The 25,899-nt window shown below is 43.1% G+C and overlaps 1 protein-coding gene across 2 annotated transcripts in view; it reads left to right on the forward strand.

Annotated features, from left to right (window-relative positions):
• Window positions 1-7,172: 7,172 nt before the first annotated feature.
• LOC108250534 (tripartite motif-containing protein 54-like) overlaps window positions 7,173-25,899 on the forward strand; it is a 51,778-nt gene continuing 33,051 nt past the window's right edge. Inside the window, exons 1-6 of one of the 2 annotated variants that reach the window (XM_037977107.1) lie at window positions 12,487-13,037; window positions 13,144-13,316; window positions 15,548-15,744; window positions 21,641-21,813; window positions 21,889-22,057; window positions 23,730-23,825. In XM_037977107.1, coding sequence (XP_037833035.1) covers window positions 21,668-21,813; window positions 21,889-22,057; window positions 23,730-23,825 — 411 coding nt within the window. In that variant the 5' untranslated portion in view covers window positions 12,487-13,037; window positions 13,144-13,316; window positions 15,548-15,744; window positions 21,641-21,667. Of the gene's footprint in view, window positions 7,339-9,677; window positions 9,888-12,486; window positions 13,038-13,143; window positions 13,317-15,547; window positions 15,745-21,640; window positions 21,814-21,888; window positions 22,058-23,729; window positions 23,826-25,899 lie in introns of those variants that run through there. The other variant, XM_017440455.2, reaches the window with a different exon arrangement.

Raw genomic sequence — 25,899 nt, forward strand, 5'->3', positions numbered from 1 at the left:
ATTGTCTTTTCCACGAACATGTTGAATAGAGATGTTAAAGGACTGGAGTCGCAGAGACCAATTCATCAAGCGGCGGTTTTTATTGTGCATGCGATCCAGAAAAACTAACGGATTATGGTCCGTAAAAACAACCACTAATTCACTAGAACCGCCCACATACACCTCAAAATGTTCTAAAGCCAGGACCAACGCTAATGCCTCCTTCTCGATGGTGGAATACCATTTCTGATATTTATCAAGTTTCTTTGAAAAATAAGAAACCGGATGTTCCACCCCATCTGTACCATCCTGAAGAAGGACAGCTTCGACTCCAGAATTACATGCGTCCACAGCCAGCTTGAATGGAACATCAAAACGAGGGGCGGACAACACAGGAGCATTAACGAGCAACTTTTTGGTTTGCTCGAAAGCAGACTGACACCGCGCAGACCAAATAAAAGCTACTTTAGGGCTAAGTAGGTCTGTTAAAGCCGCAGCCACAGAGGAAAAGTTTTTGCAGAACCCTCTGTAGTAACCAACCATCGCTAGATAGCGGCGTAATTCAGTATGAGTAGTAGGTACCGGAACAGCTAAAATAGCCTCTACTTTAGCCTCAACGGGGCACACTTGACCTCCCCCCACCCTTTTTCCAAGATAAGTTACTGTCGCCCTTCCATGATACCCGTGGAAAAGACGTCACCCTCAGGTTCAGCACTGGACAGCTCCTCACATGCATCCACACCTGTCCCCACAACGTCGTCAGTTCGGTCACTGAAAACACAACTGACAGCTTTAGTCAAAGAGGGCGCATGCTCGATATAAGGCTTAAGCATATTAATATGACATAGGCGGGACATACGCCTTCAATCAGGAGTAGAGATCAAATAATCTCGATCTCCGACCTTCTTTGTGATTGTATAGGGGCCACTGTAGCGCGCTTGTAAGCTGGAGCCAGGAACCGGAAGTAACGCTAGCACTTTGTCACCAGGCTCAAAAACTCTCATCGCCGCATTTCTGACAAAGAAAGACTTCATTTTAGCCTGTGCAGTTTTAAGATTTTCTTTGGCCAACTCACAGGCACGGCTCAGCTTCAACCGAAAGTTACTGACCTAGTCCAATAAATGTTGATCAGATTTTTCACACAACCACTTCTCTTTCAGTAGCTTTAAAGGACCATGAACAGTGTGAGCAAACACCAAGTCCGACGGGCTAAACCTCAGAGACTCCTGAACCACCTCCCGTATAGAAAACAGTTGTAAATGTTTTTTTTAACGTTTGATGGAAACGCTCGAGTGCGCCCTGACTTTCCGGGTGATAAGCGCTGGAATAACTGTGCTTTATTTCAAGTTGATTTAAAACCTGCGCAAACACTTTGGACATAAAATTAGACCCTCTGTCAGTCTGCACAACCCGAGGCAACCCAAACAATGAAAAAAACTTTGTTAATGCTCTCACCACTACCGGCGTAGAGATTTTACGCACCGGAAAAACCTCTGGAAAACGAGTAGAGGTGCACATCACTGTTACCAAGAACGTATTTCCCGCTTTGGTTCGAGGCAACGGACCCACACAGTCAATCAATACTCTCTCAAATGGTTCAGAAGTGGCTGGAATGGGGCACAAAGGGGCGGGAGGAATCGTCTGATTTGGCTTCCCAGATACTTGGCAAAAATGACACGAATTACAATAGCGCACGACATCGCTCTTTAAACCCGGCCAAAAGAAATGACGCAAAATGCGATCATATGTTTTTCTTATACCAAGGTGACTGGCTAATGGATTATCATGTGCCAACCGCAAAATTTCTGAACGATATGGAGTTGGAACAACAATCTGTTTCACAATAGTCCACTCTTCAGCAGGAGATACATTCAAAGGCGTCCACTTACGCGTTAAAAGCCCATCATGCAAGAAGTAGCCAGTAGAAATGAAGCCAGATTTATCTGACTTATCTGGTAATGCATCGTTAAACAAAGGTGCTAAGCTCTCATCAGCCGCTTGGAGCATCACCAACTGCTGTCTGGACAAGGACAGCGCGTTCACATCCAACAAATCCTTCCCCACTCTTCTCTTTAATGGGACATGTTCGGATTCAGTATTGCACAGAAAACTATCACTCAAGTCCAAGTCATCTTTGTTTTCCTCTTGTTGACGCTTAAAAGCAGCAAGCGTAACTGCACACGACGTAAAGACATTCGGGAACGTACGAGCAAGCGCATCTGGACCAGTACGCAACACCGGGACGGGTGTAACGTCTGGGGTAACCAATACTCGACCCCCAGCCAAGTCGTTGCCAATTATCATTGAAACGCCCGCTATAGGAAAACTAGGACACACCCCAACCACAGCGTCCCCAGACCACAAGTCAGACTGGACCACGACTTTGTGCAAAGGAACACCAATGTCTTGCATACCAAAACCCCGAACTGGCACATCGGAATCAATTGCAGTGTCCTCATCCAACGGCAAAATACCCTCCAAAATAAAGGACTGAGAGGCAGCGGTATCACCAGTAAGAGACACAGAAACAAACCCATCCATAACGAAAGGCTGAAAATCAGCATATTCACAAGGCTTCTGTGTTGAAAAAGACGGAGTAACGGGATTTAGAGTTTTAATTAGAGCCACCGGCTTAGCGTTCTTTTTCTTTAAAACCAGGCAAGTGGCCACAATGTGTCCTCTTTTTTTACAATAAAAACACGTTACATTAGGTTTTAAATCCAGCCCTGGATCGGACTTGTTTTCAACACCACTAAGTGCAGCAGATATTTCCGAGNAAAGGTCAAAATTCAGGTGTCATCTGAATGGTTGCCCTGTATGTCAATCAAGTGACGGGATGTTTGATTGGCTGACAAATATTTTTTAACGTCACGCTGCGATCGACCAGTACTGCCTCCGCGATCGACCAGTAGATCGCGATCGACGTAATGAGCACCCCTGCTGTACAGCATATAAATACACTATGGACAAGACAAATGAAAGCTGAAATGGTCACATTCTAAGCATTTGAACAATTAATGGTAAAATATTTGACTATTTTGCTGAGTTTAGGTTTTTACTCTGATAATTATGGTCTTCTGACATTCTGGCAGTAACTAAGAATGCCCATTTTGAGACACGTGACTTCTCACATAGGTTGCGCTGTGGCTAACCATTCCAGTGTTTCTTTAGTTCAGTGAATTTGTTATTTTGGACTATGCTCAGTTTAAGTTCCTCAAATAAAAAACAGAACTTTTTCAGTTTAAAGTTTAAAAAAATATGAACACAGCTCATGAATGCAACACTGAAAGCAGATTTAAAGGAGATCAATGTTTTTGAAGGAACTGAAGATATCTCTATGTGATTTTATAATGCAATATTTGAAAATAAAGGTAAATATTTTTTGAAATTATAAAAGTTAGAAAATCCAAAAATCATAGCAGCCATTTCCCGAATGAGCCCTTCGATTTGATATTTGAATGGATAAAACAGGACAAAGTATTTCTAAGTTCTTATTTTGTAAAAAATGTAAAAGATATAAAAAAGAGAAACAATAGACAATAAACAAGATCATCAATTTCCATATGAAAGTAAGTGTCCCAGTAAAGAGGCAACTCTCAGTTTACTGGCAAGATCACTGCATGAAACCCCAACATCCATCAAATGTGTTCTTTAAAGTGCAACAGTCTTTTTGAAATTTTATTTGGTAATAATCTAAACTGATACTGATAAAATGATGGACAATTTGATGTATAAATGTACTGTAAACGTACTGTCAAATGTACTGTAGAAGAAGTGTAAAGAGAACTGTTAAGGTCGGAGGTTATGACCCCTTGAGTCAGCATTTATCTCTGACAAAATCTCTCTACAACCATAGTTGATCCAGCCAATTCTGGGAGGTCTAAAATCCTCACCTTACCTACCTATACCATCTAAATCTCAAACAAGCATCAAACTAACATGAAACCCTGTTAGAGTACCAGACAAGAAGGATTTTGACTAAAAACTGACCAACTGAGATGAGGTCAAAGGTAGTAATTCACTGCTTATTCAGCCTAGAGGCAACTCAGGGACTCAGCAAGGACTCAGCAAGGACCACTTATCAGAGACTGCATTCACAGTGAGTTCCAAAACCACTCTGTCACTCCTTTCTGAGGCCTTAAGTAGAGCACCAGGAACAGGGGGTACCCTAGGGCCCCATCTTAAAACAGCTTGGGCCTTTTGTCATAAACCAACTGAATAAGCAAGGAATTTACCAAAGACGCAGTAAAAAAACAAGAGCCTTTTTTCAGGTATATGCCTGTTACGGCCACCAGGGACCCAACATATTTAAGGACACGAGACAATGAGAATGTGGACCAGCTGAAAAAAAAAGACGCCCTAGAAGCTAAAACCCAGCCTATTTATAGGCGGACCAACAGCCCACCACTAAACGCAACTCATTACCTAAATAAATCCCCAAGCGCCATAATATTTTAACAAAAGATAATACAACTAAAATCTCTAAACAAAGCAATTGGGAAAAATAAACAAAATAATTAGAATGTGCCCGAAGCACATAACAATGCCCTTGGCCAGACTTTATTGAAAATAAAAAATATTAAAAAGGGGAAATGATGATTACAAATTATATGCTTTCACTAAAATCTAAAAAACTAAAAGAAAAAAAATGCAAGGGTCCAAAAAGAGTATAATCCACATTGGAGGGTCCACAGGAACTCCCTCCTCTGCATGTCTTTGTGGTTATATTAAATTCCTGTCCATGATTATTGTGGTGGCAAGGTTTTTATAAGATAACACCTGACTGTGTAATGTCTGAATTACAAGTCTTGACTATGTTATGCATGAATTCCAAGTCATGTTCTGTCTGAATTCCACAGCCTATGAGGTTTTCACCAAATGACCCTGTTACTTTTCACTGAAACCAGACTGACCTTGCTTCCTGTGTCCTCACCTAGCAACATTCTAATATCTTAGATAAAAGCTCCTGTGTGGACTCTGGAGGCAGAGCTTTTATTCGGAGCTTCCCATTCAGTCTGGGACTCTGATGTTAATTCTTGATTGTGTATGTTGTGCACCATACATAAATAAACCTGTTTGAGTGTTTTCATCTAACAGTGCCTGGAAATTGATTTCTTCCACAACATTATGCTGAAAACAATAAACTTATAGACACCTACTTTTCATGGTTACGCAAAACAGGGTAAAGTTACAAACCCCTCCTTAATCCTGGTTGTAATGAAAAAACGATTAAACTTAAAACACACAAAAGCATATTGATACCCATTCCCACCTCTCTTTCCTCCCTCAGTCCCTACACATTTTCAGGGCCAGCTTTATCTTTATTCCATGTCTCTCATTGGTTGGTTCTGAAATTATGACCTCCTCAGCAGGTTGGCTTTGCTCACAACTCCAGGTAAGACCTGACTCCCATAAGTGTGAGTCCTCACAGTTTCAGGATGGGATTGCTCCAAGTTTCCACCATTTTCACCTCTCTCAACACAAACCAAGATCAAAAGAAGTGTTAAAGCTGCTGCCAGAGGCTCCTTACGATCACTATGGTAACTACAAAGCCATGTTTATCACTCCTTGACAGAAGTTTTAATTTTAATTTAATTTAGTTTATTTATATAGCGCCAAGTCACAACAAAAGTCCTCAGGGCACTGTACAAAAACATGCACATACATTATAAGAAGCAAATTAGTAAAAAAAAATTCTGTCAAAGGAAGCCAGCAGATTGCGTTGAATCTTCACTTTGTCACAGTCTCCCATTCTGAGCAGCACATTGGCAACAGTGGAAAAGAAAAACTCCCTTTTAACAGGAAGAAACCTCCCACAGAACCAGGCTCAGGATGAGCAGCTGGGGTTAGAGAGGACAGGAAAGAGACAGAAAAACACAGAATGACTGGTCCAGGAGTAGTTTTTACTGGAAGAAAGACAAAGAAAAACACATGTTAATGATATAAAAAAATTATTACAGTAAAGCAAGTAAAGAAAGCAGAAGAGTGAGGAAATGTGGTCAATTTGTCCTCCAGCAGTCTAAGCCTATAGCAGCATGACTAAGGGATAGATCAGAAAACCCAAGCCAACCCTAACTATAAGATTTATCAAAAAGGAAAGTCTTAAGCCAAAAAAAGCCAGTCTAAAAGTAAACAGGGTGTCAGCCTCATCAACAGAAACTGGAAGTTGGTTCCACAAGAGAGGAGCTTGATAGCTGAAAGCTAAGCCTGCCATTCTGCTTTTAGAAACTCTAGGAACCACAAGTAAACCTGCAGTTTGAGAGCAAAGTGCTCTGTTAGGAAAATATGGAACAATAAAATCTTTAATATAAGATGGAGCTTGGTTGTTGAGAGCTTTATATGTTAGGAGTAAGATTTTAAATTTTATTCTGAATTTGACAGGGAGCCAATGAAGAGAAGCTAAAACTGAAGAAAAATGTTTTCTCCTTCCAACTCTTATTAGAGTTCTGGCAGCAGCATTTTGGATTAACTGAAGACTTTTTCAAGAATTTTTTGGACACCCAGAGAGTAAAGAATTCTAATAGTCTAATGTGAAAAATGGACTGTTTTTTCTGCATCATTTTGAGACAAGTTGTTTCTAATTTTAGTGCTATATTACGTAGGTGGAGGAAAGTGGTCCTGGTAACATTTTTAATGTAGGGGTTAAAAGACATATCCTGATCAAAAATAACACCAAGGTTCTTTACATAAGAACTGGAGGCCAAATTTAAGTCATGCAGAGGAAATCAATGCCATCCAAAGGTTGTCTGTCTTAAAAAGACAGAGAGACAAACACAGAGTACAAAGTAAGCCTCAAAATGCCGGTGCAGCAAAATGATACAGTTTGTTTTGACATTTGATATTTTTTCATGTTCCTTTGTGAAAAACATATAGGTGTATGAGATTTACAAAGCATTGCATTCTGTTTTTATGTTACAGTTGATTTTACACATACAAAAAGTCATGATATTTTAAGTTTAAACAAGTGAACAGATAACAGTTTTAAAGTTATCTAACTTATAAACAACTGTTTTGAAACAAAATACTGATATTTTCACATCTTTAACAGGGCTGCTAGAGTGAAACAGAAGAAAATGCACAGTCAGGCAGGGTCTTAATCTGTTCACACAGCAGCAGCCTCCTCATATGGTATGTGCGTGTCAGAGTCATTTCAGAGCCTGAAACTTGATGCGCACACACACACCATCTCCAATCACTGTGCATGGTCTTTCTCACATACAGACACATGCTGCCGCAGACAGCGAAGAGTCTATGGACAAACAGACAGACAGACAGTTGCTCAGAGTGTTGGGTGAGTATTGAGGGGAGGAAGAGGAGGGACAACAAGTGAAAAAGAAGTGGAGGAAGTTCCAGAACAAGGTAGGTTCTGTTATCCTGTCCAGTTCAGGCAAGTTTCAGTGGATTAAAATTCACCAGCTGGTTCTTGTAGGAACTGTTTATTTCTTGGGTTGGACAGGGGATGTGTTATTTCATAGGATGTGTGCACCTTCTGGGCCAACTGTTTTCAGTGGCAGCTAAACTGAGAGTTATCCCTTGCCCTGTAAATAAAACCAGCCTGTAGACTGACTAAGAGATGGCAACTGATTATTTTAAGCTGTGGTTCCCTCTGTGAACTCTACAAGCAGCAGTTCTCTGCTAAACTAAACTAAAACTTGACTCAAGATCAGTTCATAAATTTACATCTCAGGGTAATCCTGCTAATATGAAATAAAGGCCTAGAATTCCTTTAAAAAGAATGAACCTAACCTGCTGCTTTTCATGCAGAGTTTTAAACTAAAATCATCTTATGATGAGAAATGATGGAGTTAAAGCTGTTTTGGTCAAACCCTGAAGATGACATTATGCACAATCAATTTTATTTTTCCATTAATTCCTAATTTATATATTTTAATTAGTAATAATTCAACTCATAACATGATATGCTCAATATCAAAGAATACCCCAACCACACTTTATTTTTGCTCTCCTGATTTCATGCTCCGAATATAATGTTGAATCACCAGTATAGCTCCCTTTTCTAAAACCACCACACCGTAGTGTGATCAGTTTATTTAGTATCTCGTCCACTACCAGAACGTATCTCCCTTCTTTGTCCGCAATTGTAAAGTTATGTATAAATGGAATGTTTTTACGGATTATAATGGCTACTCCTATAGCCTTAGCTGAAAAGAGGAGTGGGAGACGGAATTTATCCATTTAGCTCAGATTAGCCTATGTGCCTCGTTCGTTAGATGTGTCTCTTGTAGAAAAATTATGTCAGCTCGCAGCTCCTTCATTTGCAAAAGTATTTTAACCCATTATAATGGCTAATGGCTCATTAATGCCGTTTACATTCCAAGAGCAAAGCAATAGATTTCTCTTTGTTATTTTATGCTCATCTGCCTCTTCAGCTAGGCCTTCTAGGTCAAGACACTTCTTCTGCTTGTCCTGATAGCTTCTTAACTTTATCCTCAAGTTCCTGCAGCCTATCCGATGTGCTGCTGGCCATATCCACCACTTATTTTAAAGTTTGATTCTGTGGATCCATCTGAGCTTTTAGCACTGATATCGCTGTATTGTCCTTGGCTTTTAGTGCTGCAATTTCCCCTCCCAAAATAGCATTGGCATCTGAGTTCTCAGACTCAATCTTCTTACATACAGTATCTCTGCTTTATCAAGTGATAGCACCAAGTGAAGTGATGCTATAGCTTCCAGTACATCAGTGTTGTTGATTTTCCGAGCAGCGTCTCCGGGATTTGCCCTGGTATTTGAGCTTGGGGCTTCAATGGGGCCTGCTCCATCCCCTGAATTCATTTTCGTATTAACTTTTTTTTGGCATTTTACATGAGCTTATCTTTCTTCAGTGAAATCTATCTACTTTAGGATGACTTCCATATATTTATACGGTTTTACAAGTAAAATGAAGTTTTAACAATAATATCTGTAGGAGCTACTGGTAAGTGTGTCCCCCACTCACTCATTGCTTCACCCTCCTCCCACAGTCATCCAAACCTCAACAAACATATCATCCTCTGTCTCTTTCCTGATGTGCCATATCAGTTTGCCAAACCTCCAAGTCCTAAGTCCAAAATTCATTTGACCTCACCCTTGTCGCTCTCGTTGTCGCTAAACAATGTAAAACAACGACCTCCCCCACACACCCAATCCTAGGTGTACAGCTCAAAAAAGCGTGAAACACAGCTCCTCCACCCTGCAAATGACAATACAGTCTTTAAGTTCAGAGAAAGGAGCAATTTACTAAAGGTGCCATTGATGAGCTCAGTGATTAAATAAATAGAAAAACATTTTCATACCAAAAGACAGCGAGACAGGTAAACATCATAATAAATACAAAGATCACAGTAGTAAAAAAATAAGCACAACAAACCAAACCCAAAATAAGATACATCAAAAAAACACCACAATTGTCGGTGGTATAGCCAGAGCTTTGAGGGCTAGACTGAAAGATAGCACAAAAGCACTAATCATGGCAGCACAAGAGCACTGGCATAGAAACATAAATAATCACATGCGTGATCATCAGTCTTCTGTTGCTAGTAGTTTAAGAATTTTAAAATCTGACAAACTTCTGTCTATTTGGACAAATTCATCCAAAACCCTTTGGAAAACACATGATGTTCAGTGCACTACTGTATAATTATAATTTTCCAAAAACGTGTAAAACATTTGCAGAAATGAAATGTTTGTGGTTTTCGCAGGACAAGCTTCAATTTGCTGCAGCAGTCATGTCTCTGTCAGCAGACCTGAGATGTCTGCAGGCCAGCCAGGGAGCAGAACGGGAGGCAGTGCTCACACAGCTAGAGAAACAGCTGATGTGTCCCATCTGCCAGGAGATCTTTAACAAGCCAGTGGTCATCCTGCCGTGCCAACACAACCTCTGCAGGAAGTGTGCTAATGAGCTTTACAAGGTGCCCTTTACACTCAACATGTTTCTGTATGTCCAAACACAACATTCATCGTTCACATGTAACATCAAACAGCCTCAAACTTTAAAGAGAGTGTGTCTGTTTGTTATCAGTGTTTAACTGGCGCTCTTGTACAGACAGCCTGTCATGTCTATATTTATTGTCATTCTGACTGTGTGGGTGTGTTTGAATGTCCACTGTGTAGGGGAAAGGGTATATTTTATTATGAGATGGAGACGTTTGAATCATTAATAATTCATAAGTTATAATACCTCGGGGCCCCACCCTCTCAAAAGAGGGAAATATTACATAAATCTATAATTTTAGTTAGTTATCAGTCTCAACATTTAATTACCCCAAATCGAGTTCTTCACTTCGGATTGAAATCATAATCATATCAAAACACATGCACACTGAATTAAGTGCTGCACTATTTATATGACTTTTATTGAATAAACAAATATAACACAAGTTCTGGCAGGTTATGAAAATATTGCATGTTTGAATGTGGTAATAAGATACTGATTGAGGGGTTGGAATGGCTTGAAGGTTAAACAGAAAAACAAAAATTTTGAGGCAGAAGGGTTTTTAAAAATTAGCTTTGCGTAATAAAAATGACGATTATTATGGATTTGACCACCTGAGTGAGACTAACTCTATAGACCAGCTTGGAGCACCATCAGAAGCTGCCCAGCAAATGGTTCAGAGAGTTTATCCTACCAAGAGAAGGATCCGTCTGGCCGCTGTCTCTCGGTACCAGCCAGGAACTTTTAGGCCACAGCGGGGGAAGGTGTCGTCTCCTTGGCACTTCCGTCAGCGAGAGCTGAGTTGAACCTTCGGCCGGTCCTGGTGGTCCAAACAGTCAGCAGCTCATCTTTGGCAGGCAGGTGAACAACCCTTGTATGGGTCGTTCACCTAGCTAGTTTGATGGTTAGGCTGGGGAGAAAAGTCGATCTCACGAGGACAACGCAGTGGAATTTAATAAAGGCTCTGACTGTTACTTATTTAACTGGCTTCCTAAATTAACATCAATGTTGACCGCCGAAATAAACTAAAAAAAACTTATCAACAACAAAAATTGGGTTTAAAACGAAAATGTGATGAAGTCAGCAACGCAGAAAAACAAAATTAACACGAAAACAAAACAAAAGCAAAGAGAGGAAAAAGTTAAAAAGAGACGAGACGAGAACGGAGCAGAGGGGCGGAAAGAGAGAGCCGGAGGGCTTTGCGCTAGACCTTTTAAACAAAGCCGGGGCTTGGGCTTTGCATGCTGATAGTCCAATCAGAGCCGTGGTTCTCAAATGAAGGCAGGAGTTTCAGTGGTCATTTAGCCAGTGAGCAGTAACCCGAGAGGAGAAAACTAAACGCGACTAGATCTTTGCATTCCTTTTCTGCCTCAAAATTAAATTTAATTAATAAAAGGGGAAGCAGACTCGATCAGTGATTAAATTAAGTCTTCTCACATGAAGTTGATCCTGTAGAACTCAATGAATCATGGTTATTAGCATTGTAAAACACTTATATTGATACAGTGGTAACCTGACGGGTGGTACTGAGTGGGTTTTACTTACAGATGTACCATATTACGGTCAAATAACGTTAATAATGTTTTCACATGACATCTGATATGTAAATGAATGAAAGCAAAACAGAAAACATATAGACATCTAAACACATTAAAGATGAAATGTGTGACTCTTGTATTTTTTAAAAAAAGAACCTGTGGTTGCTCTTATAACTAGAAAGAAGAAAAAACAATGTTAGCACAATATCACATTTTAGCATGAGGGTTGTAGTCCAGAAACTTATTTTGAACAGATTAGAAAGTTCACATTTGATAATGTAGTCCAAACTATACTGAGCAAAGACCAGAATCCCAAAAAGGGCACTGTGGTACTTTCTTTCCAAGTCTAAAGGAATATGATCATTCCTTTGATGTCCGTAGAATGAAGGCGTTATCTGTTTCTTGAAATTAAGCAGGTTTTTGGTTGTTCTCTTCTTAGAATGAAATTTTTTTCCAAAGTGGTACACTTGACATTTTGATTTCATCTTTGGAGCCGAGAGGTCTGGGAAGGGGGTGTAACTCTTGTTTAGAGTCAACAACAGTGATTAGTTTATGGCTGTTGTATGGGTCATCTGAAGGAGAACCTCCTAGTATGTGGCTCCTTTGGGTCTGATAAGATCAACAGAGGCCTCTGGGTTTCTTCTCAAAACACTGATGGTTTGGTTTAGGTGAAACAGTCCATTTTTGCATTAGGCTGTTAATGCAGAAATAATCCAAATTCTGATGTATGACCCTACAACTGCCAGTGTTGAAGATCAGGATCCGTAATCTTTCTGAGCAGATTCGTCCAGGGTTGGCCTTAGTGTAGAGAATAAACAAATTAATAATAATTAAAGGCCTTAAAGGAATGAATATAGCCCTGTGACAGCTCTTCCTGCTGTCACACACGCTAGAGACAAGGCTGAATGGTAACTGTTTTATTTTTTTGTTTTTCATTATGAAAATTAGTTTATATATATATATATATATATATATATATATATATATATATATATATTATTGATTGGGTAGTTTTTGACAAAGCCGAGCGTGGACAGAGTCAGAACGAGAGGACACAGACAAAGGTTTAACCTTTTATTTGAAAACACCAGACTATTAGGTTCGCTAGTGTTAAGAGCGGCACTCACGGTCTGGATTGGGCTTGGTCTGGAACTGGAACGATCACCAGGAGTTGCGAGGTGGAAGCAGCAACGATCGTCCGTGAGGGGATTCAGCAGTCGGGTAAGTCCAGAGTCAGGCAAGGGGTCAGAACCAGGAAGTCCGTAATGAGCAAACAAATCCAGACAGGGATAATCCACAAGGCGAGGTCCAGAGAGTGAAAGCGAGGGTCGTTACCAGTAGTCAAAGTCCGAGAAGGTGTCCGGCAAGGAGTAGGCCGAAGGCGAGGGTCGAGAGACAGGCATGAAAACGAGGCAGACATGAACTGTGTGTCAGGATCTGGGTTTTTCAGTGTGTCTCTCTTCATTGGCTCCCTGCTGGGAGTGGCCTGGAGCTGAGCTGTGCACCTGCAGCTCGTTGGGGTCATCAGCCAGGGAGGATTTAAGGAGCTGCTAGACCTCGCCTCTCCGCCGGATGATTACTCCATCACGGTAGTCTCTAGCCCGTTAGACACGCTCTCCTGTGAAAACACTCTGTGTTGTGACTGTTTTGAGAAAGCCTCTGCTTCTCTCACTCATTCTCTGTCTCTCATTCAAGGTAGTAGCCTGACTCTGAAATCCAGATTCCACCTGCAGCTCCAAGCCTCACCTGCCTGCCCGCTCCAGCCCCAGCTCGTTCCTGTCGGAGACACTCACCTTGGAACTCTCGAGTGGACGCTCGGAACCAGCCTGCCCCTTCCCCCCCTCCGGTTGAGAAGCCTCTGTGAAGACGTAAGCTGACACACCTGCTGTCCCCATCTGACAATCAGTCTTCCTCTGGTGAAATCACTAACCCCTCGCTCTGCTTCCAGAATCCAATCCAAAAGGACCACCTGCTAGACACCTATTAGTTTGTTGCTGTAAATAAACTTCCTAACTTACTGTTGTTTCCTGCGTTTGATTCTGCATGTGGGTCAGAAGCCTACCCTCGAACATGACAGAATCATCCGGCCAACAGTCTGACCCAGCAGGATCTCGTCCGGACCCATTAGCAATCTTAGCCAGACACGATGATCTCCTAACCTCTCTCTCTAACCAACAGACGTATTCGAATCAACGACTAGATCGTTTGGCCGAGCTCTTCCAGGATATTGATCGCAAACTTTATGCTCTTGGTCCACCTCCTCGCCCAGCCGGCGCAGCAGCAGCGGATGACGCAGCAGCAGCCCCGGTGCTAGATCCATCTCCTTCCCGTTTTAGAGACGCCGTCTCTCCCACGCCAGAACCATTTTCTGGTGAGATTGGCAGATGTGGTGGCTTTCTGCTCCAGTGTTCATTAGTCTTTTCTCGTTCACCCCAATCGTTTCCTGATGGCCCCTCCCGCATCTCCTACATTGTTGGATTACTTCAAGGGAGAGCATTAAGGTGGGCTGAGGCCAAATACTCTCAACAGACACTGTTGCAGAGTTCCTTCACTGATTTTATTTCTGACTTCAAACAGACTTTTGGATATGCAGAGACAGGTTCTGAGATTACTAAGAAATTATGGAGTCTTAAACAAGGAAGCCAATCAGTAGCTGATTTTGCTATTGATTTTCACACCTTAGCGTCCTCATCTGGCTGGAATGATGAGGCTCTAAAGGGTGCTTTCCTCCAAGCTCTAAACGAACCATTAAAGGATTAATTGGCCTATCGTGACGAGCCTGAGACATTGGAGATTTTGATTTCTCAGGCTATTAGGATTGACAACAGGGTGCGAGAACGGTCCCGCTCTAAGAGACAGCTCCTCCCTGTTACTGCACCAATTTTTTCTCACATTTCATCCTCTTCTAACAATAGGTCTGAACCAGCCACAGAGGAGCCCATGCAAATTGGTCGAGCCAGGTTATCACCTGAAGAACGGCAGCATCGCATGAAGACTGGAGCTTGCCTATATTGTGGTCAGCTGGGTCATTTTGTGGCTTCCTGTCCTCTGCAGTTAAAAGGGAGAGCCTGCCGGTAGGTTCGGGAGTACTGGTGGGTGGAGTTAAGAAGTTTGATTCCCGTGTTACACTCTCTTGTGCGCTTGTTGACGATCAGACCCATTTCCAGACCTTCGCCCTGGTTGATTCAGGGTGTGAACAAAACCTCCTTGATGAGACCCTGGTAAACCAACTTCAGATTCCTGTTATCCCCCTTCCGGTTCCAATACAGGTGTCGGCCCTTGATGGAAATCCTTTGCCCAGGATCACTCATAAAACTAAACCCATTAATCTTTTGGTTTCTTGTAACCATTGGGAGTCTCTTACCTTTTTTGTGTTTCCTTCTCCTCAGACTCCAGTTGTCCTCGGCTTCCCTTGGCTGTCTCTGCATAACCCTCATATCAACTCGCGAGAGAATAGGGTGGAGTCCTGGAGCTCTAGTTGTCTCGCTACCTGCCTTCAATCTGCTTTGGGTCCTTCACGGGCACCAGGCCCTGTCTTCAGTAAATCTCGAGCCTTAACATTACCACCACACAGACCCTACGACTGTGCTATCGACCTCTTACCTGGCGCTCCACTCCCCTCCAGTCGCCTCTACAACCTATCTGGACCTGAAAGGGAGAGCATGGAGAAATATGTTAATGAATCTTTAGCTGCAGGCATTATTCGCAAGTCTTCATCTCCTGTAGGTGCTGGGTTTTTCTTTGTGGGCAAAAAGGACGGAACACTCCGTCCTTGCATCGACTACCGTGGTCTCAATCAGATTACAGTCAAAAATAAGTATCCTTTGCCACTCCTCACTGCAGCTTTTGAACCGATACAGGGGGCCACCATTTTCACTAAATTGGATTTAAGGAATGCTTATCACCTCATCAGGATAAGAGAAGGTGATGAGTGGAAGACAGCGTTCAAGACCCCCCTAGGGCATTTTGAGTATTTGGTAATGCCCTTTGGACTTATGAACGCGCCAGCTGTTTTCCAGGCACTTGTTAACGATGTCCTTAGAGATTACCTGAACCATTTCGTATTTGTGTATCTTGACGACATACTCATCTTTTCCAGATCCCTTGATGAGCACAGAAGGCATGTCCGGTTGGTCCTTCAGCGCCTGTTGGAGAATCAGCTGTACATTAAAGCAGAGAAACGCGAGTTTCATGCCTCCTCCCTTACCTTCCTTGGGTTCGTCCTCGAGAGCGGGCAGGTGAAGTCAGACCCAGAGAAGATCCAAGCCGTTCTTGACTGGCCCACTCCCTCGTCCCGTAAGCAATTGCAACGGTTTTTGGGTTTTGCCAACTTTTACCGCCGTTTCATAAGAAATTATAGTCAGACTGCCCTACCACTTACTAGTCTAACATCCATTAAGAAGCCATTTGTCTGGTCATGTGAGGCTGACAAAGCCTTTAAGGAACTTAAGAAAAGGTTTTCCACTGTTCCCATTCTCATTCAGCCAGATCCATCCAGACAATTTATTCTGGAGGTAGACGCCTCAGATACTGGTGTTGGGGCTGTCCTCTCTCAAGGTTCCCCCCCAGACAACAAGCTCCATCCTTGTGCTTTTTTTCCCGTCGTTTGTCTCAAGCTGAGAGAAATTATGATGTGGGGGACAAGGAACTCTTAGCTATCAAGTTAGCTTTAGAGGAGTGGCGACACTGGATAGAGGGGGCCAAACATCCTTTTATTGTCTGGACTGACCATCAGAATCTGGCCTACCTGCGTGAGGCTAAACGCCTCAACCCCAGACAGTCACGTTGGTCACTTTTTTCTCTCGGTTCAACTTTATCATTTCATATAGACCTGGTTCTAAAAATACTAAACCTGATGCTCTCTCTAGACAGTTCTCCCCAGACCATGAGGAAAGAGTCGCTAATATTATCCCTCGGTCTTGTGTAGTTGGGGCCCTCTGTTGGAACATCCAAAGGGAGATTCAAGAAGCCCAAAGACTAGAACCAGACCCAGGGTCTGGACCTCCTAACAGAATCTATGTTCCTTCTGCAGTCAGATCAAGACTGCTCCATTGGGCACACACTGCAAGATTCTCCTGTCACCATGGAGTCAATCGCATGCTTGCCCTTATCCGTCGTTCCTTTTGGTGGCCGAACCTTTATGCTGATGTTAAGGGTTATGTACTTGCTTGTCCAGTTTGTGCCAGAAGTAAGGCCCGCAATCAACCCTCCAGTGGGCTGCTCCAACCTCTCGCTATCCCAGGTCGTCCCTGGTCCCACATAGCTCTCGACTTTACCGGTTTGCCATTTTCCAAGGGTTTCACTAACATCCTGACCATCCCATTACGAAAACTCCCCTCCTCACAAGAGACTGTTCAGCTCCTCATTAAACATGTTTTTCGTCTTCATGGAACACCCCTTGAAATCCTGTCTGACCGAGGTCCCCAGTTTATTTCCAAGGTTTGGAAGGAGTTTGGGAAGGCGTTGGGGGCCAAGGTGGCGCTCAGTTCTGGTTTTCACCCACAAACTAATGGCCAGACTGAGCGGCTGAATCAAGAACTGGAGGCCTCTCTCCAATGTGTTTGCACCTCTAACCCCGCCTCTTGGAGTTCACAACTCCCCTGGGTTGAATATGCCCATAACTGTCATATCTCTTCAGCTACTGGGTTGTCACCATTTCAATCTTCCCTTGGCTATCAGCCACCATTATTTCCTTTTCAGGAACAAGAACTCTCTGTCACCTCCGTTCAGCACCATCTCCGTCGATGCAGACGCATCTGGGACCAAACCATTGCTGCCCTTAACCGCTCTGCAACTCAGAATTGGCGTCTAGCTGACAGAAGGAGGGTTCCTGCACCTCAATACCAGCCTGGTCAGAAGGTATGGCTCTCCACAAAGGACATCACGCTGAAATCTTTCAATAAGAAGCTGTCTCCCAGGTTCATTGGACCTTACGAGATATCCTCGATTCTCAGCCCCACCTCAGTACGTCTCAAGCTCTCTGACAGTTTAAGAATCCACCCCATTTTCCACGTCTCTTTGATTAAGCCAGTTGTCTCAAGCCCTTTGTGCCCTCCTTCCAGACCCCCTCCACCCACCCGGGACATTAATGGGGGCCCCACATACACAGTCCGTCGTATTGTGGGGATTCGCCGTCGTGGTAGGGGTTTCCAGTACCTGGTGAACTGGAAAGGTTATGGACCTGAGGAACGGTCCTGGGTTCCCCGTTCTTTTATCTTGGATCCTCAGCTGCTCCGAGATTTTGAGGCTTCTCGTCCATCCAGCTCCTCTTGGCCGCCAGGTGGCGGCCGTTGAGGGGGGGGGTATTGTCAGGATCTGGGTTTTTCAGTGTGTCTCTCTTCATTGGCTCCCTGCTGGGAGTGGCCTGGAGCTGAGCTGTGCACCTGCAGCTCGTTGGGGTCATCAGCCAGGGAGGATTTAAGGAGCTGCTAGACCTCGCCTCTCCGCTGGATGATTACTCCATCACGGTAGTCTCTAGCCCGTTAGACACGCTCTCCTGTGAAAACACTCTGTGTTGTGACTGTTTTGAGAAAGCCTCTGGGTTTCTCACTCATTCTCTGTCTCTCATTCAAGGTAGTAGCCTGACTCTGAAATCCAGATTCCACCTGCAGCTCCAAGCCTCACCTGCCTGCCCGCTCCAGCCCCAGCTCGTTCCTGTCGGAGACACTCACCTTGGAACTCTCGAGTGGACGCTCGGAACCAGCCTGCCCCTTCCCCCCCTCCGGTTGAGAAGCCTCTGTGAAGACGTAAGCTGACACACCTGCTGTCCCCATCTGACAATCAGTCTTCCTCTGGTGAAATCACTAACCCCTTGCTCTGCTTCCAGAATCCAATCCAAAAGGACCACCTGCTAGACACCTATTAGTTTGTTGCTGTAAATAAACTTCCTAACTTACTGTTGTTTCCTGCGTTTGATTCTGCATGTGGGTCAGAAGCCTACCCTCAAACATGACACTGTGAGTAATTGCTGGACATCTACTAGGTATAAACCGGTCAATAATCTGGCGAGGAATGAGTGTGAACTGTGATCTTAAATACTGTGAGTAACAGGTGAGACTAATGGTCGTGATTGCAGAGGCGTGGAACTTGAAGGCGTGGCAAGGCTGTGGAAATTTACTAGATGCTGTGGTTTGAGAGCAGGAGGCGTGGCAGGAACAGTGAGCTGTGACAGAGCCCCCCATTTAGGGCCCGGCTCCTGACGGGCCGCCAGGTTGACCCGGGTGAGCCCGGTGAAAGTCCTTAATCAAAGTCTTATCGAGAATGTTCCTAGCAGGAACCCAAGACCGCTCCTCAGGGCCATAGCCCTCCCAGTCCACCAGGTAGTGTATGTTACGACCCCATCGCAGAGACCGCAGGAGTCTCCTGACCGTAAAGGCGGGGCTGCGTCAATGAACCAGGCGGGTAGGGGGGCCTGGAGGAGGGACAGAGTCTAGACGTCCGTTGTGGCTTGATCCTGGACACATGGAAGGTAGGGTGGAACCTGGTACTCCTGGACAGTTGCAGACGGACGGCAGCAGGGTTGATCACTTTGGAGATGGGGAATGGACCGATGAATCTGGGTGCCAACTTATGGCAATTCACCCTCAAGGGTAGATCCTTGGTCGAGAGCCAAACATGTTGCCCCCGGTTGGTATTCAGGCTGCTTCGATTGGCCGCATGGGAGTACAATGCAGATGTCTCGAGCAGAGCTTTTCTGGCCCTAGTCCAGGTCCGGCGACACCGGTGGGCAGCAGCGTAGGTTGAGGGAACACCAGCCGGTCTTTCTTGGACAGTGAACACAGGTGGCTGAAAGCCGTAAACCATATAGAACGGTGACAAGCCTGTGGCAGAGGATGACAAAGCGTTAATAGCATGTTCAACCCAGAGTAGGTTACTTGCCCATTTTGATGGTTCACTAGAGCAGAGTAGTCGAAGCTTTGTTTCTACCTCCTGGTTAGCCCGCTCCGTCTGTCCATCCGTCTGAGGGTGGAATCCGGACGAGAGGCTGATGGAGATGCCCAGGAGGTCACAAAACTTGCGCCAAAACCTTGACACAAACTGGGGTCCCCGGTCCGAAACGATGTCCTTAGATATCCCATGGAGCCTGAACAGATCTTTAGCCAGGACGTCAGCCATCTCCTTGGCTGAAGGGCAGGTGGACCATCTTAGAAAATCGATCAACAATCGATCAACAATCGTTAGTATAACGGTGTTACCTGCCGATGCAAGGAGGCCGGTGATAAAGTCCATTGAAACATGGGACCATGGTCGAGAAGGGATCGGAAGTGGACATAGCAACCCAGAAGGGCGACGACTAGACACCTTAGCTTGGGCACAATGGGAGCAGGCAGACACAAACTCTCGTACATCTTTGGTAAGTGTCTCCCACCAAAACTGTGATTTAACAATAGCCAAAGTCTTGCTAATGCCTGGATGACAGAAAAGCCTTGAGTTGTGACAAAAGGTTATTACCTTGCCTCGTAACTGTTGTGGTACAAACATACAATCCGGGGGGCATGAAGTAGGAGGTGGATGAACTTGATGAGCCTGACGGAATTCCACTTCGAGCTGAAAGACTGAAAGCCTCACCATCCGAGGTAGAATGAACTCCTCCACTTTAGGTTTGGCTCTGTCCACTGAATCCTCATGAATCCGATAGAGGGTGTCCGCCTTAATATTCCTTTCTCCTGGTCTGTAAGTGAGAGAGAACAAGAACCTCGAGAAAAACAGAGCCCACCTTGCCTGACGAGAATTGAGCCTCTTAGCGGTTTTGAGGTACTCCAGGTTATTATGGTCAGTCCAGATGATGAATGGTTCGTTTGCGCCTTCCAGCCAGTGCCTCCACTCCTCAAGGGCCATTTTGACTGCCAACAGCTCTCTTTCGCCGACATTGTAATTGCTCTCTACTGGGGACAGTCTCCTTGAAAAAAAAGCACATGGGTGAATACGATTATCCTTACCCAGTTGGCTATGAACTGCTCCGACCCCTGTGTTGGAAGCGTCCACCTCCACAATAAATTGCTTCTCGCTGTCAGGAGAGTGGAGGATGGGAGCCTGGACAAACAGATCCTTGAGATGGTCAAAAGCCACTTGGGCCTCTTTGTTCCATAGGAACTGGGTCTTGATAGAAGTGAGAGAGTGCAGACCCTTACAAAAAAATCCCATAAAATTTTTGGAGAGATACCTAGGGTATGGGAGTATTTTTGACGAGTACGAACATGATAAGAGTAAAACTCGTCAATATCCATGCTCGTCCTTAAAGAAAATCCTCATTGGGTAACTGACTGTTTTTACGATCTGTGATTGGCCAGTCACAGAGAACCTGCCCCTCCCTACACACACATACATCTCTGCAGTGACAGCTGTGCCTCACTTTCGATTCGCACACACAGACACAGTGACTAATCTCTCTGTGGTTGGCTTGACTGTAGCTCACGTCGCTCCTTTCAGTCAGTACTCCTTAGGTTTTCTTCAGCTCACCTTTATTTTGGTTTGTATGATATTAAAAGTTACTTGGTGAACTTTTTTTCATAACATTTGCGGCGCATTTAACAAGACAGAGCTGAAAACAGCTCGTGTTGCGTCGGTCACTGTCTCCACTCGGGTGTTTTTTTTTTGTTTTTCTTTTACAGTCTGCTTTCTCTAAGTTTGGCTGGTGGTATGTAACACCCACTTCCGGGTTAGGCCCCACCCACTCCGAGAACAGATACAAATACAGATAATTTAGATCAGGGGTCTCCAATCCTGGTCCTTGAAGGTCACTATCCTGCATGTGTTACTTGTTTCACTGCTCTAACACACCTGATTCAGTGGTTAAATTACCTCTTCATGTTCTGCAGAAGCCTATTAATCACCCATTGATTCAAATCAGGTGTGTTGGAGCAGAGAAACAAGTAAAGCATGCAGGATAGTGGCCCTCAAGGACCAGGATTGGAGACCGCTGATTTAGATGGTTGAACAGATACAGATACAGATGCAGATAGTGGTATACTCGCTCTGCCCTTATAAGCATATTACTGTTAAGTAGAAAATGATATTGACGATGCACAGCTTGATCCTGTGCAGGGTTACATTAAGCTGGTGCCTCTGCAAGCAGACAGGGTCATATGTTTGCAGGCAGAACCCTCTCTTTTATCAGTAAATTTAAGTTATTTAAATGTGTTGGACATTCATCAAGACAGCAACATTTTTAATTCTTAGTTTTTGTGTACAGCCGTCTCTGTTCCATGCTCGAACCACAATGCTGGTGAATAGTGGCCATTTCAGATGTCCTTCCTGCAGACGTGAAGTGGTGCTGGATCGTCATGGTGTCTACGGTCTGCAAAGAAACCTGCTGGTAGAGAATATTATTGATGTTTACAACCAGGAAATCAACAGTGTTCCAAGGTGAGATAGGCAACAAGGTTAGACTATGGTTTTGAGTCCATATAAAGTATAAATGTCTTTATGGCTTTTTTGCAGCCCGCTCTCTCCTTCTCAAACGCAGGCAACATGTTCTGACCACGAAGGTGAAAAGCTGAACATCTACTGCCTCACCTGTCAGCTTCCTACATGTTCTCTCTGCAAAGTGTTTGGGGATCATCAGTCCTGTCTGGTGGTTCCTCTGGCAGACATCTATCAGCAGCAGAAGGTGAAAAGATGGGTGTTTTGTGTGATGTGTCAGTGAATCGCCATCAAAAGATCAAAACCAGCATTCATTTTCGTCACCTGCTTTTTCCTTTTTGTGTTCTGGGTAGCTGGTGCCTTTCAGGATCAGAACACTGTTTCTAATTCCAAATTCCTTTAATGTGCAGCAATGTATTCTCTTCTCTGGAAACTAAAACTTGGCAATTAATTATGAAAAGATAGACAGTGGTTTAACCTTGTTTGTCAATAATATGAGAAGCGGTATAATCCTGTGTTTCTGTTACGCCCTAACTATGGATGGCAGGATATATCAGGAAGGTCTTCCATTTCCTGCTCAACTCAAACAACCACACAGACAGTATTTTGCTTTTTGGGGAAAAAATTGTGATTTATTTGCAAGTGTTGTGTTATTAATACAATAATTTTAAAATTCAAGTATTATTAGCAAACTTGACTATGTAAACAAGACATTTTTTTTACCTTCCTGAACTAACAAATAAGGGAGAAAATTCTTTTGAAAAGGAGGTAGCCCACCCCTACAAATTCCTCACAAAACTACAAAAAAAAAAGAGTTTGCGGATGTGGCTCAATGGGTTGGGAGTGGTTGGTTGGGATGCACAAAAAAATAGACAGTACAGTCTCATCAGGCAGACAATCCCTGTTTAGCTCATCAGTTCAAGTCTAATCTCAGCTGGGTTACCTGAACACTGATTTACATACATTAGGTGCACGCACACACAAAACCCTATGAAAGCCATTGTACCAGTTTGTCAGTGATATGAGAATAAAGCAGTGGTCTAACCCAGTGTTTTTCAATAATATGAGGAAAGACACAACAGTCTAACCCTGTGTTTGTCAAAGATACGAGAAGGTAAGCAATGAATTCAGAGCTGTGTGATCGTTATTATTCTAAGGAGATGAGGAGTGGGCTAGCCCACTGTTATTCTGTATATAAGGAGGTTAGCAGTGTTCTAATCTTGTGTCTTCATTAATATGAGGAGATATGATGGAGATAGAGTCAAGTTTGTCCGTTAGCAAAATAAGTGATGAACTTTAGATTAAATTTTGAAATTCTCAGAAGGTTTTCTGAGAATTTCAAAATTTAATCTAAAGTTCATCACTTATTTTGCTAACGGACAAACTTGACTCTAGTAATTGATGGCAAATTTCAAAAAACAAAACAAATGAGCAATCAGTATAGAAGTATAAGTTTTAAATGACTCAGTTACTAACATTGTAAATATTAGCTGTAAAATTACATGGGTTATGACTATTTTTGTGTTGCGAAGACCGCTTAGCTGTGGCAGACATCTTAATTTGTATTGTTGCAAAAAGCTATTACATTTTGATGTACATTAAATTTTAGAGAGCTTCATTAAAATCCATCCCATCGATTATTTGTCCATCATTCATCTATCCATCCATTTTCTGTACTTTTTTCACTTGTGTTTTTGGGGGAACTGGTGCCTATATACAGCAGTCATTGTGCAAAAGGTGTGGTACACTCTGGCTATGTTGCAACTCTATGACGGGGATGAAGTTGTGACATGTGGTTCATGACATATTTTGCTAACACACACAAACAAATAAACACACACAGAGGCACAGACAAAACATTGCTGCCCTTTCACCTTTGGGGATAGGTGATAACTAAGTAGTGATTTGTTTGTTTTTAGGATGAACTAAGTGAAGTTGTAACTTCCCTGGTGGCCTTCAGTGACAGAGTCCAGTCTGTTATCAACAAGCTGGAGGAAATGCATAGAAAGATAGAGGTATGTGAGTGTTACATTCACAAAAACAGTCCTCCATGTTTCACAGCTTTAACACATACATTTAATCTGTAAAACAGAATGTCTAGTTGTTGAAGTCTAACTTATTTCTTTCAGTCTTGTGTTTTAGAGCAGTGGCACATCAAATATATGCAGAGCAGCAGGCCAAAGTACAATAAATTAATTAACATGCATCTTTTAAATTAATTTAAAAGATGCATGTTAACCGACAGCTTGCATGCCAAAATTGCCAAAAAAATATGTTAGTTAGTTATCACTGTAAGTTTGTGATATGAATGACTCTCATCTACTACCACTCCAATGTTTAGCTCAATATCTATAAAATTTAATGAGTTGTAGCCATTTATGTGGATGCGATTGGCACCTAGCTGTGGTGATCATCTTGAATTGGGTTGACTCCAAAAGGTTAATCAGTTTTAAATGGACACCCAGTGATTACTTTTTTGATAAATGACTTGCACTTATATAGCCCTTTATCTAGTCCAAGGACCCCAAAGCGCTTTACACTACAATCATTCACCCATTCATCCACACATTCTGTCAGCCCTGGGGCGGGCTGACAGAGGTGAGGCTGCCATCACACCGGCGCCACCGAGCCCCCTGACCACCACCAGTAGGCAAGGCGGGTGAAGTGTCTTGCCCACAACGGCTGAGACAGCCGGAGTGGGGGCTCAAACCAGCAATCCTCCGATCACAAGACAAACCTCTACCTCCTGAGCCACTGCCGCTGGGAGTTGCATTAAAATCTGTCCAGTGGTTCTTAAGATATTTTGCTAACAGACAGACAGGCTTGAAATCAACAGTTCTTGCCAAAGTTTAAACAAAGCTCTTACTTGATCTGATAGGACTACATATATGTGTTTGGAATGACTCTGAGCTACTATCACACCAACTTTTAGCGGAATATCTATAAAATTGAGTTATAGCCATTCCTGTGTTGGCTAAAGTCATACAGATATATTTTGTGAACTGACAAACAGAAATGACACCACTGGTTAATCCCAAAGTTTTGAAGAAAGATGTTGCACAATCTGTAGCACTTAGGGTATATATTTGTGTGGTAGTAACTGAGCAATAATACCAAGTTGGTATTAACGCTCAGTTACTACCACACCAGATTTTAGCTTAATATCTGTAGAATTGCCTTTGTTATATCCATTTTTGTGTGACCTAGGATCCGTTTGTTGTGGCAAACATCTTGAGTTTGGGTGACTCCAAAAATTAATCAGAAATGATTACTTTCTGAAAGTTTAATTAAAATTCCTCCAGTGGTTTACGAGAGAGTTTGCTTTCAGGCAGAAATGAACTTGGGCACACACATGCATGTGCGTGCACACACACACACTTAACTACATGATTGCCTGCTGCCAATAAAGGTGGGTGATAAAAAAAAATCCCACTAATGCTCATAAAGCCAATGATTACATTTCAGTCCCTTTAATTTTAAAGTTAAAATAATTTGAACTTGCAGATGTTTCTGTTACATGACAATTGTTTCATTTTGAAAAAGTTTTCAAATGTTTGATTCCTGTCAGCTCTCCTACCTCACACCTGGTTTCAGTTTGTCATATTTTCATTGATTGTTAAGCATGTTGGCGTGGAATCTCAGTCATCTGGGACACAGCAAATCCTTAGACTTTTTACAACAAAGCAATTGGACGTTTTTCTCATTAGTTGAAAATGTTTCACTTCTCATCTGATAAGCTTTCTCAGTTTCAACTAAAAAGTAAAAGTCACAAACTTTGAAAGTTCAGAGTTGCTCTGAGTCTTGTTTCTGAAGAGCTGCAACCTGTGTTTGTTTCAAAGAGAAGGCTCTACTGTTTTTGTCCTGAGGAGCTGATTCCCCTGTGTTGGTCTGAAGAGGGGGTTGTCTTTCCCTGAGGGCACTGGAGAATTTCCTTTCTCAGTCCAGTTGATATGTGGGTTATGCTTGTCAAAAAGGTAAATTCTTAAAATTACAACAAAGAGTGATCTCTTCATCACATATAACCAGACAAGAACAGGAGCAGCTCACAGCACAAATATTAAGGACCAGTGGGTTAAAAATTTGTTGGAC

This window comes from Kryptolebias marmoratus, linkage group LG8, assembly GCF_001649575.2.
Source record: "Kryptolebias marmoratus isolate JLee-2015 linkage group LG8, ASM164957v2, whole genome shotgun sequence".
Classification (NCBI taxonomy): Eukaryota; Metazoa; Chordata; class Actinopteri; order Cyprinodontiformes; family Rivulidae; genus Kryptolebias; species Kryptolebias marmoratus.